This window comes from Verticillium dahliae, genomic scaffold, assembly GCF_000150675.1.
Source record: "Verticillium dahliae VdLs.17 supercont1.10 genomic scaffold, whole genome shotgun sequence".
Lineage (NCBI taxonomy): Eukaryota > Fungi > Ascomycota > Sordariomycetes > Glomerellales > Plectosphaerellaceae > Verticillium > Verticillium dahliae.
This window is the reverse complement of record NW_009276922.1, coordinates 26514-39594: the sequence shown is the minus strand read 5'-3', so window position 1 is coordinate 39594 and position 13081 is coordinate 26514. Positions and strand designations below refer to the sequence as shown.

Below are 13081 nucleotides of genomic sequence, written 5' to 3'. Positions count from 1 at the left end.
AGCGGCGCCGGCCTGCGCCAGCACTCTTTGCGTATGCAGGAACAAGAAGCCCGCATCGTTCGATATCAGCACCTGCTCTCCAAACTAGCCTCCCAAGGACGAGGGCGAGGGTCAGGGCCAGAGCCCGGCTGGCGTTCAAGTGGATTGGCTTCCCCCAGGAAGACACAGTCGACGTGCAGCGCCGCGCTCCATCCATCAAATCCGAGTCTGACGGTCCCCTCGTCGGCACCTTTGCAGATGCAGCTGCTGCGATGGCATGACGTGCTGCTTCGGGACAGAGCATCGACACGTGCGCCGCACTGCGTACGGTCTGGTCCATCGTGGTCCACGTTGGCTGCGGCTGCACCAGCGACTGGTTCTGCGGCTACGGCTACGGCTGCGGCTACGGCTGCGGCTACGGCTGCGGCCATGTGGCCGCTGTATTCACTGTTGTACATTATTTGACGTTGGACGATGAGTCCATGGACATGCCCACGTCGCATCTCACTTCCCGACAGCTCGGCACCGAGGGACGGGCCGGTGATGCGGCGAGGTGTTGACGATATCCCCCCGCCTGCAGGACGCTCGCTAGTCTCGCATTTTCCTTGAGTACGGTTGGAATTCTAGGTGTTTCGCACAATATGAGGTCATGGAAATTGACGATACGAGAGAAATCATGTCGGGTTTACTCAAAATGGTTAAATCAGAAATCACCTCGAAACACGCCCCAAGAGCCGGGCACACCCACCCCTCTCGCTCTCCACCACGCGCCACCGCTCGCATACCTTGCCATCGAAGTCCACTTGCCTGCCTCATCTGGCCAATCGCTTTGCAGGTCAATTTCTTCATCAACCCAAGCGTGGAACGCACGAGTCCATTGAGCAATGACCACGTGCCCCGTCGGCTGATGGCGCTCCAATGTGGAGGCCCTTTTCGTACAAATGAGTGATTGTCCCCTCTACCATGGCCGGCACTCGTTGCCCCAACCTCCCACGGCCTGGCCCGTTGCCTGGCCCGTGGCCGGCTTCGGTCCACGCCGACGACTGAGATGCGGCGTAATTCTCGAATGAGTAGCGTGCGCGCGCGAAAACGGAAGACCACGAGCAGGGAGGAGGCATGTAGGGGCTGGGGTGCCATGTCCATGATTTGCTCGAGCCTCCCCGCCTCTCAGGGTTGTGCGGGAGTCTGTGGGTTTCCCGTGGCTCATTGGCGGAAGCCAGGCGTGGGATGGGGATGCGCGAGGGGGCGCGACCGCATGGGTGACCGCTCAGCCTGCGTAGTAGTAGTACCCTGATGCAAGCCAGTTGTGTCTTTCCCCCCTCCCCCTGGCTGGATCCTGCAAAAACTCCCAGGCTCCCTTCGCTGGTCCCACGCGCAGATGGCAAGCCCTGTACCATTGCTATGAACCAGGTCTTGTCGCCAATATCGGCTTGCCCGGCGAAATCTCTGCGCAGACAGACGGCGGGGGCCCGAAGCCCTATGGCCCCCTACGCTATATGCCGTAGAAGCCCTCTCCTTCGCCGCCACCGCCTGCCCATGCTGCGTGCTCACGGTAGAGAGTGGCTGCCTCTTCAGAGAGCGAGCGAGAGAGAGAGGGAGAGAGAGAGAGAGAGAGAGACAGAGCAGGGGGGCTTGAGCACACTCTTGACTCGACTCAGGCACTGACTGGCGGCGTCGTGGGTTTGGTCTGGCCCCAGCCAGAGCTGGTCAACTGCATTCCTTTTCCCGTGCTGCGGTGCCGTTCATCTCATTTGTCGGCTGTATCCGTTTTCTGCAGCGCGCTCCCTTGCCTGACAAGTGTGGCGACGACCATCGGATGGGCAGCTGTGCAGGAGGAGAGAAAGGTGCTGGGAGGGTTTGGCGGTCTGCGCGGGAGGGGATTCGCCCTTCTTTTGAGCTGCCCCAAGCAGCTGTCCATGCTACGCTTGACACACTGAAGAACTGTTACGTCTCCAAGGACGGCTGGATCTTTGACCCTTTTTTTATTAGGGCGTCTTGCCCATAACTCGCGCAAAAGTAACCTTACACAGACGTTCCTCTCTCTCTCTCTCTTTCTCTCCATTTTCGATACCTAATACAAGATGAATGCCCCCCATCTTTCTCGCCGAATAGAAAAAGGCGAGGAACAAGATGGAAGAAAGATTCTTTTCACATCCATTCTGCCCCGTTGTCTCCTCTCTTCCCCTTTCGCGACCCTCGACAGCCGTCAAACCGTACGTGACGAACAAAACACACAAAATCATGAGTAAGATAGCGAATGATGAACCACTACGTGGTTGTGTCTGCTCCCAGAAATCTCCCCCCCTCCCTTCCAGGCCCGGAAGATTGGAGTGCTGGGGAGCAAGCCCCCTCCCCCCTCTTCGGACCATACCCCCCTTCTGTCGTGTGGGTATGTCATCCAAGCCGGCTGGTGCCTCGTGTGATGCGTTGAAGCCACTGTGACGCATCGTGTCAGTGTGCGCCATGTCTCAACTTGGGGTGGGTGTGCCCCTGATCGATCTTCTTCCAGAAGACTTACCTCCTGGGCTTTCGGGAGGGGGTGTCCAGATCACGCCGCCAAATCCTGGCAGAGCACCCTCGCCTGATGTCGGTGTTCCATGTCCGCTTTTTGGTCCTCCACTGCCGTCAGTTCTATCAGCGTCCTCTCGATCGTGGCCTGTCGATTCCCTTCTCTGTACCACCTATCAATGTCCGTCGTCATTTTGAGTATTCGTCGATTCTTCTTGTCGATATCATGACACAGTTTGCACCGGTCCGCCTCCTGCACCGTGGTGTATACGAGCTTGAGCCCGCACGTCTCGCCCGTCCGGTATTCCTTGTTGCACTGCTGCTTGAACTGGCCCCATCTCCAATACCCACACGTCCAACGGGTCTGGTAGAAGTAGCACATGATCTTTCGTTCGTCCTCGGGGCTCGCCACAGGGAAAAGGGACCGAATGTGCTGCCGTGGGGCTTGTGTCAATGATCTAAAGGGGCATGTGTCAACGACGAAACCCAATCAAGCATATGGATCCTGTCCCGCGTGCTTTCTCACAGTCACATTGGGGGCTGAGTTGGTATGCTTGCTTGGGCGATGCAACTTACGAGAGTCTTACGAGAGTAGTTCCGACGCCTAAATGCGTTTTATTCGACTTGGTTCTTCTGGTGGCCAGGCGATCGGCGGCGTTTCAGCTTTTGGTGTACCACCAGGTCCGCAATTCGAACGTGTTGTTTTTCCTTTCTTCTCGTTGTCGTTTCGTTCTCTGAATTGTAAGTTTCTCTACCACTCGTTCTCCACGCTTGCGGATCAGGGGCTAACTTATACTCGCCAGACAGCCAGCACAGAAGCACCGGGACCCGCACGATGTGTTGTCACCTCCCATAGACAAACTCTCGAAACTTTCGCGAACGGCTTCATTCATGGATGGGTAGATGATACCTCCCGCTGCCCGCATACTTCGGCTCCGCCCAGGCTACTGCTCGATGCTGCTCATGTAGCTCTGCTGTCTGCAGACACTTTGGGCAAAAATCGTCCCGCACGCACACTCAGACGGCCTAGTCTCGGACGCTATCTGGTTGCCACGTTGATCATGGCTGCTCAGGCAACATCACCCCCGAACCTACCTACGTAGGCACATCACCTTTTGCATGCGTGCGTTTCTCCACTCTCGGTATATGGCATACCACTGCATTCCACTTGCGGAAGAAGGGACCTTGCCAGTCAAGACCGGGGTCAATCCTACGTACCTGGCTTGACCAGGAACAAAAGCCTCACGATCGTTGGCTGCCACCATCATTGCCCCATGTGTGTGTGAGTGGAGGTGAACATGTGTATGTGTGTGTGTGCGTGTGCGTGTGTGTGCCACCGGGGGAGGGTGTGCAATCCATGCCCGGTCTCCCGTGTCCTCGTCGTGCTGCCTGAAATATTGTGTACGTACAGCATACCCTCCATCAGTTCATGGACCCCTGAACGACCCGGGTGATGCAGCGAGCGACCAGAGATATTGGGCTGGCGACTTTGCATGGCCAGCATGCATTGCGATGAGAGCCTTTGAACTCCTACGTCGCCATGACAGGCACCGGGCCCTAAGCTTCGAGTCTTAGGGTATGTCAGGGGCCTCTGCTGCTCAACTTCGTCATAAGCTTCGGTAGAGGATTGCTAGGAAGTACTGTTTCTGCAACGGTCGAGCCCTGGCGTAGCTACCTCAAGCCAGAAAAGCAAGTAGCAACACTGATGCTCACCCGCGGCCGCCGCTGCGGCGTCCCCCCCTCCCCCCGCTTGGCTTCTTCTCCCCTCGGCCGTGGGCGGGCCCGCAGGAGGCGACACCTGTCAGACCAGGATGCTCGGTCTACCTGTTCCTGTCAAGCAGATTGGGCTGGATCGATGCCGGTCCCTGTTTGATGCCATTCTTCGCTTCTCGGTGAAATGGACCTCCTTGACTGGTCAGAATACTCGTCGTGGGGGGACGTAAGACCGTTCTTTTGTCTCGCAGAAAGCCTATGATGCAGGGATGAACCCCTTTTCTGCCAGCGCATCTGCTTCAGTGGAACCCCATCAGATGTTTTCTCTTCTGAACTGTCAGTCTACCAATTGTGTTATTAATGCCGGTGCTCTCCAACCTCAAGCCTGCGACTTGCGATGTCGTGTTGGGTGTGTAAGCATACACCTGAGCCCTACAGTGGCGTTTCGACCACCCAAATCAGGCGTGGACTGGTTCTTCTGATATCAAGTTGGTGTTTTCCCAGACAACGGGAAACAATAATCATGGCATGGCTCGAAAGAATTTCCATCTAGCAATGTCGGGGGACGCCTTGGGGGCCTCGGCGTCTTGTCTACCGACTTGATCCGTCGTCAGGCATCGAGGGCGGTTGGAGATGGCCTCGACCAGGCCGCCTCAACATGCGGCCGGTTCAGATCACAGGCCGCCCCCAACGAACGAAGAATAAGGCTCACTGTTCGCCACACATGAGCGGGCCGAGTCTGGGGGCCCTCTTGCACGAGACATGATTGTCACCAACACAATCGCCATGTCGCTTGAATAACATTGTGGTTCCTGACGCCATGTACACCAGGCAGCCTGGCCTGCTGTAAAGCGACCCCGGGCTACTTATCCCTGTCTCACCTCGTCCTCGCCTCGGCCTGGTCTGAGTATTCTTGACCTTGAGGTGGTGTACTTACCGCAGCACCCTGGTCTCACATGAGGCCGCCTGAAGGCTACAAGGAGCACGATCTACTGATCCCCGTTCCTCCGCAAACGTTACACAGATCAGTGACCAGGTACCCCCTGGTCTTTCCCTCCTTGCCAAAGCTGCGCGTCGTGCCGGCCGATTCACTGAGGCCAGGGCAACGTGGCGACCGCCCTCTGGCCATGGCCCCCAGCAGCCTGCCTTGCATATGCCTGGCTTCTGGCTGCATTTGCTCCGCGCAAAAGCAGACTCGACGAAGAGCGTGGCATGGACCGGGAGATTTCAACACGGCCCAGGCAAGCCGGCCTCCAACAATGGGTGCTTTCTGGAGCTTCCAACATGAATCATGTTCAGTGCCATCAGGTCGATCATGCCTGATCCGGCATCCCAGTTCTGATGAAAATCGACGTCATCGACGGAGAATCATAAAATACAAGATTAGCTGGGGCTCACACAACGTCAGTCGGAATCGCACATAGTCTGGTGGGCTGCTTCAACAAATGAACAACCCTAGTAGCAGCTTCGGTGTCTGAAAACCTCATAGTCGGTCTCACAGGATGCAAAGACATGCAGAAACGGCTCGCGGAAGCTCGGGTCGAAGCCTATTGGAGGTCATGTCGTGCGCACACCATTCTCAACGACTATGGAGGGTCTGTGGAAAAGAGGTGAAGGAGAAAAAGCAAGGCGAGGGCTCGAAGCAAGAGGTCTCATCCGTATCCGAGGACCACGAGAGAGAGTGCCACTCGGTCAGCCGACGCAGATGAGCCTGAATACATGAGCCCAACGCTGTTTATGCTGAGATGATATCGGTACCCTGCAGACATTGACTTCCCTGAAGAACGGCAATCGGGGATCAGAGCCGGCAAAACAGGCAGAAAGCGCAGTATCAAGACGGGCATGGGGGTTTACTGCAGCCTGTATGGAGGAGGCCGGCTTCACCCACCGCGAACGGGGGTCTTTGCTCTGCGAGTGACGCGCAGAAGTATGGGCCACGGCGATCAGGACCAAGGTATTTCTGCGAGAAGGGCTCTTCTGCAAGGGTCAAGAAGCCTCACTCTTCGGGGGTCTAGGTGAGATCAGGGCTGGCCGCCTAGGTATTCGTAGTGATGTGCTGGCAATACGACTCCTCTTCACTACCTGGCGAGGCTTGCGTTCTCGTCCCCTTTGACATACGGGGTTTTCGGAGTTCCTGTTCACACTGTTTGACCGATCGTCGATCTTCGCTCCTAACGCCCTGTATTTGAGCATTGCTCCACGGCGTACACACCTGGCCACCTCTCGCCAAGATGCGAAACATCGTGGTTGCGGGAGACCGGCGACACTGTGCAGAGCGGTAGAAGCAGACAATGGGGCATAGTGTGGATGATGATCACGACACTAGTACAGCCTGACTGTGAGCGGTCAGTCCTGTCCGTCCCTCACCTGGGGGGTATAATCGTGACCAATATACGGGCCATACCGTGGCCGCCATGGCTACATACAGCGGGCCAGTCATCCACACAGGCGTCTCGCGAAACAGAAACGGCACGTTGGCTACGTGTAGGAGTCTCGGGCCCAGTCAAGAAGCTTATAAAAAAAGGGATTTTTGAGCCAGTCACATGCCTGCGTTGCCCAGTTGGGCTGTCGTTGTTGCATTCATCGTCTTCAAAAGGTGCTCGCTCACGACCTGTCTTGCAGTCATAACAGTATTGGCTTTGCATCGGGTAGGTTGAGCTACTTTTTGAACTCGGGAAAGGGCATGACAAGGCCAAGCGGCCAATGTATCTGAACTCATTGCTATGCTGTCGTGAAGCCATTAAATGCACAAATTGAAAGAGAGGAGCAAACCCGACTTCATGGATCGTGTGGGAACCTGTGGAATGCAGCTGTCGTCGACCAACCATTGGACATGGTCTGCCGCAAGCTGCATATATGTCCAATGACGGGCAGCAAGTTCTTCAATCTTCTATTTGGCGTTGAACCGTGCACGTGGTGATTGGACAATATTTGGCGGTTGTATTCGCACAATTGGCGACTGTGACATGTCGATCTCCCGCAGGACGTTACCGCTTGCGCTCTTCCGTGCTCTAGCTGGCATATTTTAGGCCACTTGCAGGGGCCAGTGCCATGAGTCTGACAGTGGAAGCCGTGCGTTTAACCCGATTGACAAGAGGAACCACGAAAAGAAAGCGTCGGCGGGAGACCCGTGTCTGAGTCTTGGGTCGTGTTTCTGGTACAGCCGCATGGGAGGGCGCTACACGGAGTGATTGGTTGGCGCGTCGGGCCTCGAAGAGCGGCCGCTCCACGACGCCGCATGCCGTCACATTTGGCGACAACGACGGCAGAATCTCTGCCAGGTAACGACTTCCAGGTCATGATAAGAGCGTATCGGAAGGATCGGAGGTCTGCCACAAAGGTCGAAAGGAGCACGGCAGCTTTCGTGGACGGATCGGAGCCGGATCTGGATTGTGGGCTTTTCTCCAAACGCTGTATTCTGTGAAGCGCGTGCTGTTGTGTCACGATCCTGAGTGGCAGCCCCAGAGACACATCCTCCCGGCGTTGTATATTGACGCTGTCTTCGTCCACAGCCATTCTCTAGTGGCATTGTCCCTTTCCCCCGTCGTGCAAGAGAACACCTGCTGCAGGCCCGGGCATACCTGGCTGGCGGAGGCACGTCCGCTGCGCGGGTTGTTGGCTGTTCAGCATGGGAGCCTGAAATCGCAATCGTCATTCGGGCATGCCACATCATATCCGCGCGCGCCGCTGCAAGGGAAGCTCAAAGCAGCTAGAAGCCTCACTGAAAGTCCCCTTACAGCAATCAGGCCATGACAGCGATGCCAACAAGGCCCGACAGCCCACCCCGGTCACAAGTGTCGCGTTGCCTGGCAGGTACACCGAGACGACGCGAGTCGGGGCTGTACGGAAGCCAGGAAGACCATGGTGTGTGCGATCTCAAACGGTGCATAATGTTGACGACGTTGCCGCTTTCCACCCAGCGGCCCAAGAAGTGGCTGCGGGAAATGGGTTCATCAACTTAGGCTTGGATACGTCCTGGCGACAAGGCCCTCGTAACAAGGTCACATCACAACTCGTTAGCAAGGTAGGAAGGACGCGGTTCGAGCGTGACACTTCATGTGTGCACTGGTAGCCTGAGTCATGCTGCGGTCGGACAGATGTGATGGCTTTGGCCACCCCTCTCGGGACTTGCCAACTCAATCGCAAGATAGGACTCACTCGATGATCCAGACAGTAGTCTTGTCAGAATCGGTGATTGTCCAGGCGCTGAGCAGGAGAAGAGCTAGACGAAGCGGGGTGATAGACCAACAACCCCTGGCTCGACTTGGCAGGGCATGGGGTCTTTCAGGGCATGGGGACTTCAATGAAGAGACGCTGACCGGGATTCCGGCCGCCGAAGCTTCGGCCCGCAAGTTCGCTTGGAGTCGAGATGGGGGACGGACCGAGTGTGTGCCGTGGACGCTAAGATCTCGAGACGACGCTGTCTGCGTCCCTGTTCCTTGCCTGCGTGCGTCGAGCTGGTCAGCCCTGGCTGCTGCGTCCACCAGCGGGCCTGATTGGGGTTTTGGGGGGGCAAGATGGACCGGGAACGGTTCGGTGACAGCCATGCCCTGAGACGCGACGAGAAGCGCGGCTTCAGCGAAATAGACTGTAGCGGGCGGACAGGTGGCTGCTGTGACCACAGCTGTTTCGTGTTCCCATGTCAAAAGCGGCGTGCACCGTACGGGATGCACGCAAGGCACGATGGGCAAAAGTTGGCCATAAAGTGTAGATCATAGAACTGTGGGGCCGCTTAACCGAACATCGAGAAAGATGCCGAGACACAGTGCCCGTTGAGCACCCTTCTGCCTGCAAACCGTGCTGACCTTGCTGGCCTCGATGTTTTCCGCACGGTATGTCCCGCCCCGCCCCGCTCCTCGTTGGCGCACGTCATGGCGCGTGCCGTGACATGACGAGGCCAGCTGACCAGCATCGTTCATCTCTCATTTGGCATCTGTAGCCTTGGGTCCAGGGTCCTCCAGCAACCTCTTTCCCGTCATCGCAACGCTAACAAATCGGCCGACCATCGTCCTGAATACGTATACTCTTCCCCCGCCACTAGCACCCAGTCGCCCAGATTCACTTGGATGACCTGGACCAGCTGGAAGAGCGGCTGCAGCGCCTCGACGGAGGATCTGCGCTCGTGACAACGGAGGCGCGGTTCGTCATAAGCATACGTGCCGTGTTGCGCCTGTCGATTTCGCAAACTGCGCTGCCATTTGTCTCGCGTCACAATACTCGCCAATTTCGCGTAACACGTCCCCCGTCCGTCAGTCACTGCATCTTTCTGGATTCTCGCCCCGGCAGACAAGACTATCTGGCGACGCTGGTCGTCGTGACTTTGCATAGTCGATCGTACAATCGCTTCGAGCGGCTCTCAACATATCCGACCCAACTTCTCTCTGCGAAGGCACAGGGCAAATGTCATCCGAGCAGTCCCACCCTCACTTTGTGAGCCCCCCTGGGACCCTTGTCGGCGTCTCTGCTGTCACCCCCTCGCCGGCTGAGGCAGTAGGTGTTCAGCACTGCGACCACGGTCGTGATGGCGGCCGACCCTCGCTGGACCCAGTGATCGGCTCAAAGGCCATTGATACCCGACCGCATCCTCTGCCGTGCACAGAGCAAGCAACGCAGCCCACCGACTGTTGGATCTCTTCGTTTGATTCTCATGGGGCACAAGACCGTGACACGGAGCAAGTCCCCGCGAGTGCGAAGGCATCGCTGACGATCATGCCCAACGAAGTTTTACTCGACATCCTAGGCTTCCTTGACGTGAACGACTTGTTGTCCATCTCCAGGGTACGCATTTTGACCCCGCAGTGCGCCTGAGACACCCGCCCCCCGTCGTCTTCTCGTCACCTCTGTCCGCCTTTCTCTCGCTGTTTCTTCTTCCCATGCTCACTTACACGCAACCGATCAATGCCGCGCTGTGTGCCAGCGGCCCATGTCCCCTGCTGGTCCTGTTTTTGTTGTACCATCTCCTACTCAACTGACATATTGGGCTCAGATCAGTCACCACCTTCGAACTCTGTCAATGGCACCAATACTCCACGCGTACCGCCTCCGTCTCAATCGCGCTATTCTCCCACCACTGTTAGCCACCAGGCCTCCACTCGCAGACCTGATTGCCCGTTCCATATTTCTCACTAACACCACAGTCGTTTCGCGCCGCCTCGGCCGCTCTCTCGTCTCCATTCGACTTGCTCGTCGCTTGGCCACAAGACCGCCTGCCGAAGTTCTAGTCGAGCGCGCCGTCCTGCCGTATGAGTGTGTTCCTGGGCTAGCCGTCGTGCATGTTGCGCCAGGTCTTGTGGCCAAACGAAGAGCAATCGAAAAGGAACAGGTAAAGGACGGGCTCCGCAGGTGGGTCGATGCCGTTTGGAAGCGCCAGGTGCTGCAGCGCGAAGAAGGCATGCGACAGTGGGAGCAGAGCCGTGGCATCGGGCGAGTCTGGCGGTTGAGGAAATTCTGGGAGCGGGTCGGCAGTGGCGAGCGTGTACATGTACCTGTCTGATGTGAGGTCCTTCAGTGGGCCAAGAGAGGAACCCTTGGCAAGAAGCGATGGACGCTGGCACGTCCGTTGCGATGTCTGTTCGAACTCGGCCGAACCGTGCTTCTTTCCCGCCCCTCTTGCGCACGTTTGTCTGTTGTAATTTGTAAAGGCTTATTTCAGATCGGTCATTTCGTCGCATGTATTATCAGCCACCACCCGCGCGGTAGCTTTGCTTGACGTATGCACAGGGTCACGTGAGTCACTGGCCAGACCAGCGGCACCATGAACGAGTACACAGCATGACCCCACATGAGCTCCAGTTGTGCCAATCGCGCCAATCATGTGTCGCCATGGGTGGCGGGGCTACAATCTCATGTGCTTCCCAAGCGGGTTGGGTCGAGGAATGCGACAGCGCTCGATCGTCTCTCCAGCTTCACAACCACAAGCCATTGGGACCTTTGCCTTGCCGCTGACAGTGTCTGTACCATCCCTTCCACATCCGATAGACCCGTCAATCTTGCAGCTGCCATGGACGATCAGTTTGGCGGTCGTACCGACGACGATTTGTTCTCCGACGACTTCGAGCCCCTCACCAATGCTGTCACCGAGGTCCCTCCGTCGCTCGCGCCCGTAACAGCACCAGCACTAGCTGCGCCTCCGACCGAGGCCGTCGAGATTCCTGCTGGGAAGCCCGAGAGGTCATCGGCGCCTGCACCCAACAAGGCGAAACCTGCGGTCAAAGGCTTGGCGTACTCAAAGTACAGCGACAAGCCTGCCCCACGCCCTCCACGTCAGCCTGCCGCCAACAGCCCTTCAAACGCCAGCAAACCGAGCACACACCAGAAGCCGGCCACAAACCCGCCGGCAGCCAGCCAGCCGACGGCAAGCCAAGAAGCTCCAAACCAGGAGGCCACCAGCCCGAGCCCCGCGGCCCAGCAAGGCGGCACGAGCAATGACACGGCACCGCCTCCGTCCGCTCCCACTGGGCCGAGCGCAGGACCAAACGCGCCGCGCGCGGGCAAAAAGACATCCGGAGCAGCGCTACCGGGCCAGAACACGGCGCTCAAGTCGGAATCGCGCATCAAGTCGGGGGCCAACCCGCGGACAAAACTCACCGAGGGCGAGTTGACCGAGAGACTGGAGAAGATGGCAATCCTGAGTGCCGAGAAGGCGCGCAAGCATGAACTGTCCGAGGCCGACGAACGAACCCACGCCGCTGCTTACGCCCACGGTATGGAGGAGGCAAAGAAAAAGAAGGCCGCCGAGGCTGAGCGGAGGAAACGTGGGGAGGAGGAGCGGCGGCGGATGGATGCTGAACGAGCCAAGAACCGCGAGCGAAAGCTCAAAGCCATGGAAAATAAGACGGGCGGCTGGGACCAAGGCAAGATTGAAGAACAGGAGCAGGACAGGGAGTTTCGAGGCGCGCATGGCGGAATCCGTGGCGCAAGGGGGGCGGATTCTCTGGCGGGGAGCCGCTATGCCAGGAACAATGTCGACCAAGGAGCGGGCGATCTTGCTGGCGATGAAAATTACCGGGGCCGCGGACGAGGGAGAGGACGTGGCGGCTCCAATCGCGGGCGGGGAGGTCGAGGCGGCAATCTTAACGGGCGTGATGGGGCCGGCGCGTCGGCGAGCACTCCCTCCCAGGCGACGAACAAGCCCGTTCTGAACACGGCGGACTTCCCGGCGCTTCCATCTGTGGATTCCAAGTTCTCGCCCGATTCCCCGACGGGCCCTCTTGACTGGGGGGAAGAGATGGAGTCTCTGGATGCTAAGCTGGCAGGCAAGGACCAGTAGGGCTTGGCTTGGGACCGAAGTACCACCGCTATCGTTGTCAAGATTTCTGCGCCCGAATTTAAGATGCCATCTATCCAAGATTGTTACGTTCAGATACCTCAGCATCATTGTCAGCCCAGGAGTTCAATTCGATGGGGTTTGCAGCGTCAGCTTTCTCCAACGAGCCATCGTTCAAGGACAGCCCGGGAAGTCTACCTGAATCCGGGAACTGATGCTCCAGGCTTTTCACTAGCTTGTCAGCGGAAATCTTGGCTGCACGGTTTATAATCTGTGTCGTTCTTATTCCGTAAAAGAGCGAAGAAGTTAATTACAGAGGCGTGCGGCCGTGCTGGTGATCGTACACAGCCTCATAAGCACAACAACGCGATTGATCATTGTGAAACAAAACATCAAGGGCCTGGCAGGCAACGAAGTCCAAGGAACGAGGCGATGTGCAGCTTTCCAATGCAAGTGGATTCTAATCTACTAGAACTCTGCCGCACAATGGCTAGGCTACTGACCATAACGATATTGTGCGAACCTTGCAGACGCGTGGCAAGGCAGCGCATTTGTTATACTGGCGCCAGACTAAAGTCATCGGCAAACAACAACTTACCTATCACAATGGCAAGC

The 13081-nt window shown here is 57.4% G+C and overlaps 3 protein-coding genes across 3 annotated transcripts; 1 reads left to right on the top strand and 2 right to left on the bottom strand.

Annotated features, from left to right (window-relative positions):
* Positions 1 to 65: 65 nt before the first annotated feature.
* VDAG_05304 (uncharacterized protein) lies at positions 66 to 1376 on the bottom strand (the record flags this gene model as incomplete). The annotated part of the gene is made up of 2 exons (XM_009652199.1): positions 66 to 426; positions 850 to 1376. 2 exons carry the CDS (start codon positions 1374 to 1376, stop codon positions 66 to 68), a joined length of 888 nt encoding a protein of 295 aa, XP_009650494.1.
* Positions 1377 to 2527: 1151 nt separating this feature from the next.
* Positions 2528 to 3752, bottom strand: VDAG_05303 (uncharacterized protein; the record flags this gene model as incomplete). Its single annotated transcript, XM_009652198.1, has 2 exons — positions 2528 to 2945; positions 3706 to 3752. 2 exons carry the CDS (start codon positions 3750 to 3752, stop codon positions 2528 to 2530), a joined length of 465 nt encoding a protein of 154 aa, XP_009650493.1.
* A 7448-nt stretch (positions 3753 to 11200) lies between these two features.
* VDAG_05302 (uncharacterized protein) lies at positions 11201 to 12469 on the top strand (the record flags this gene model as incomplete). Its single annotated transcript, XM_009652197.1, has 1 exon — positions 11201 to 12469. One exon carries the CDS (start codon positions 11201 to 11203, stop codon positions 12467 to 12469), a length of 1269 nt encoding a protein of 422 aa, XP_009650492.1.
* Between the last annotated feature and the right edge of the window lie 612 nt (positions 12470 to 13081).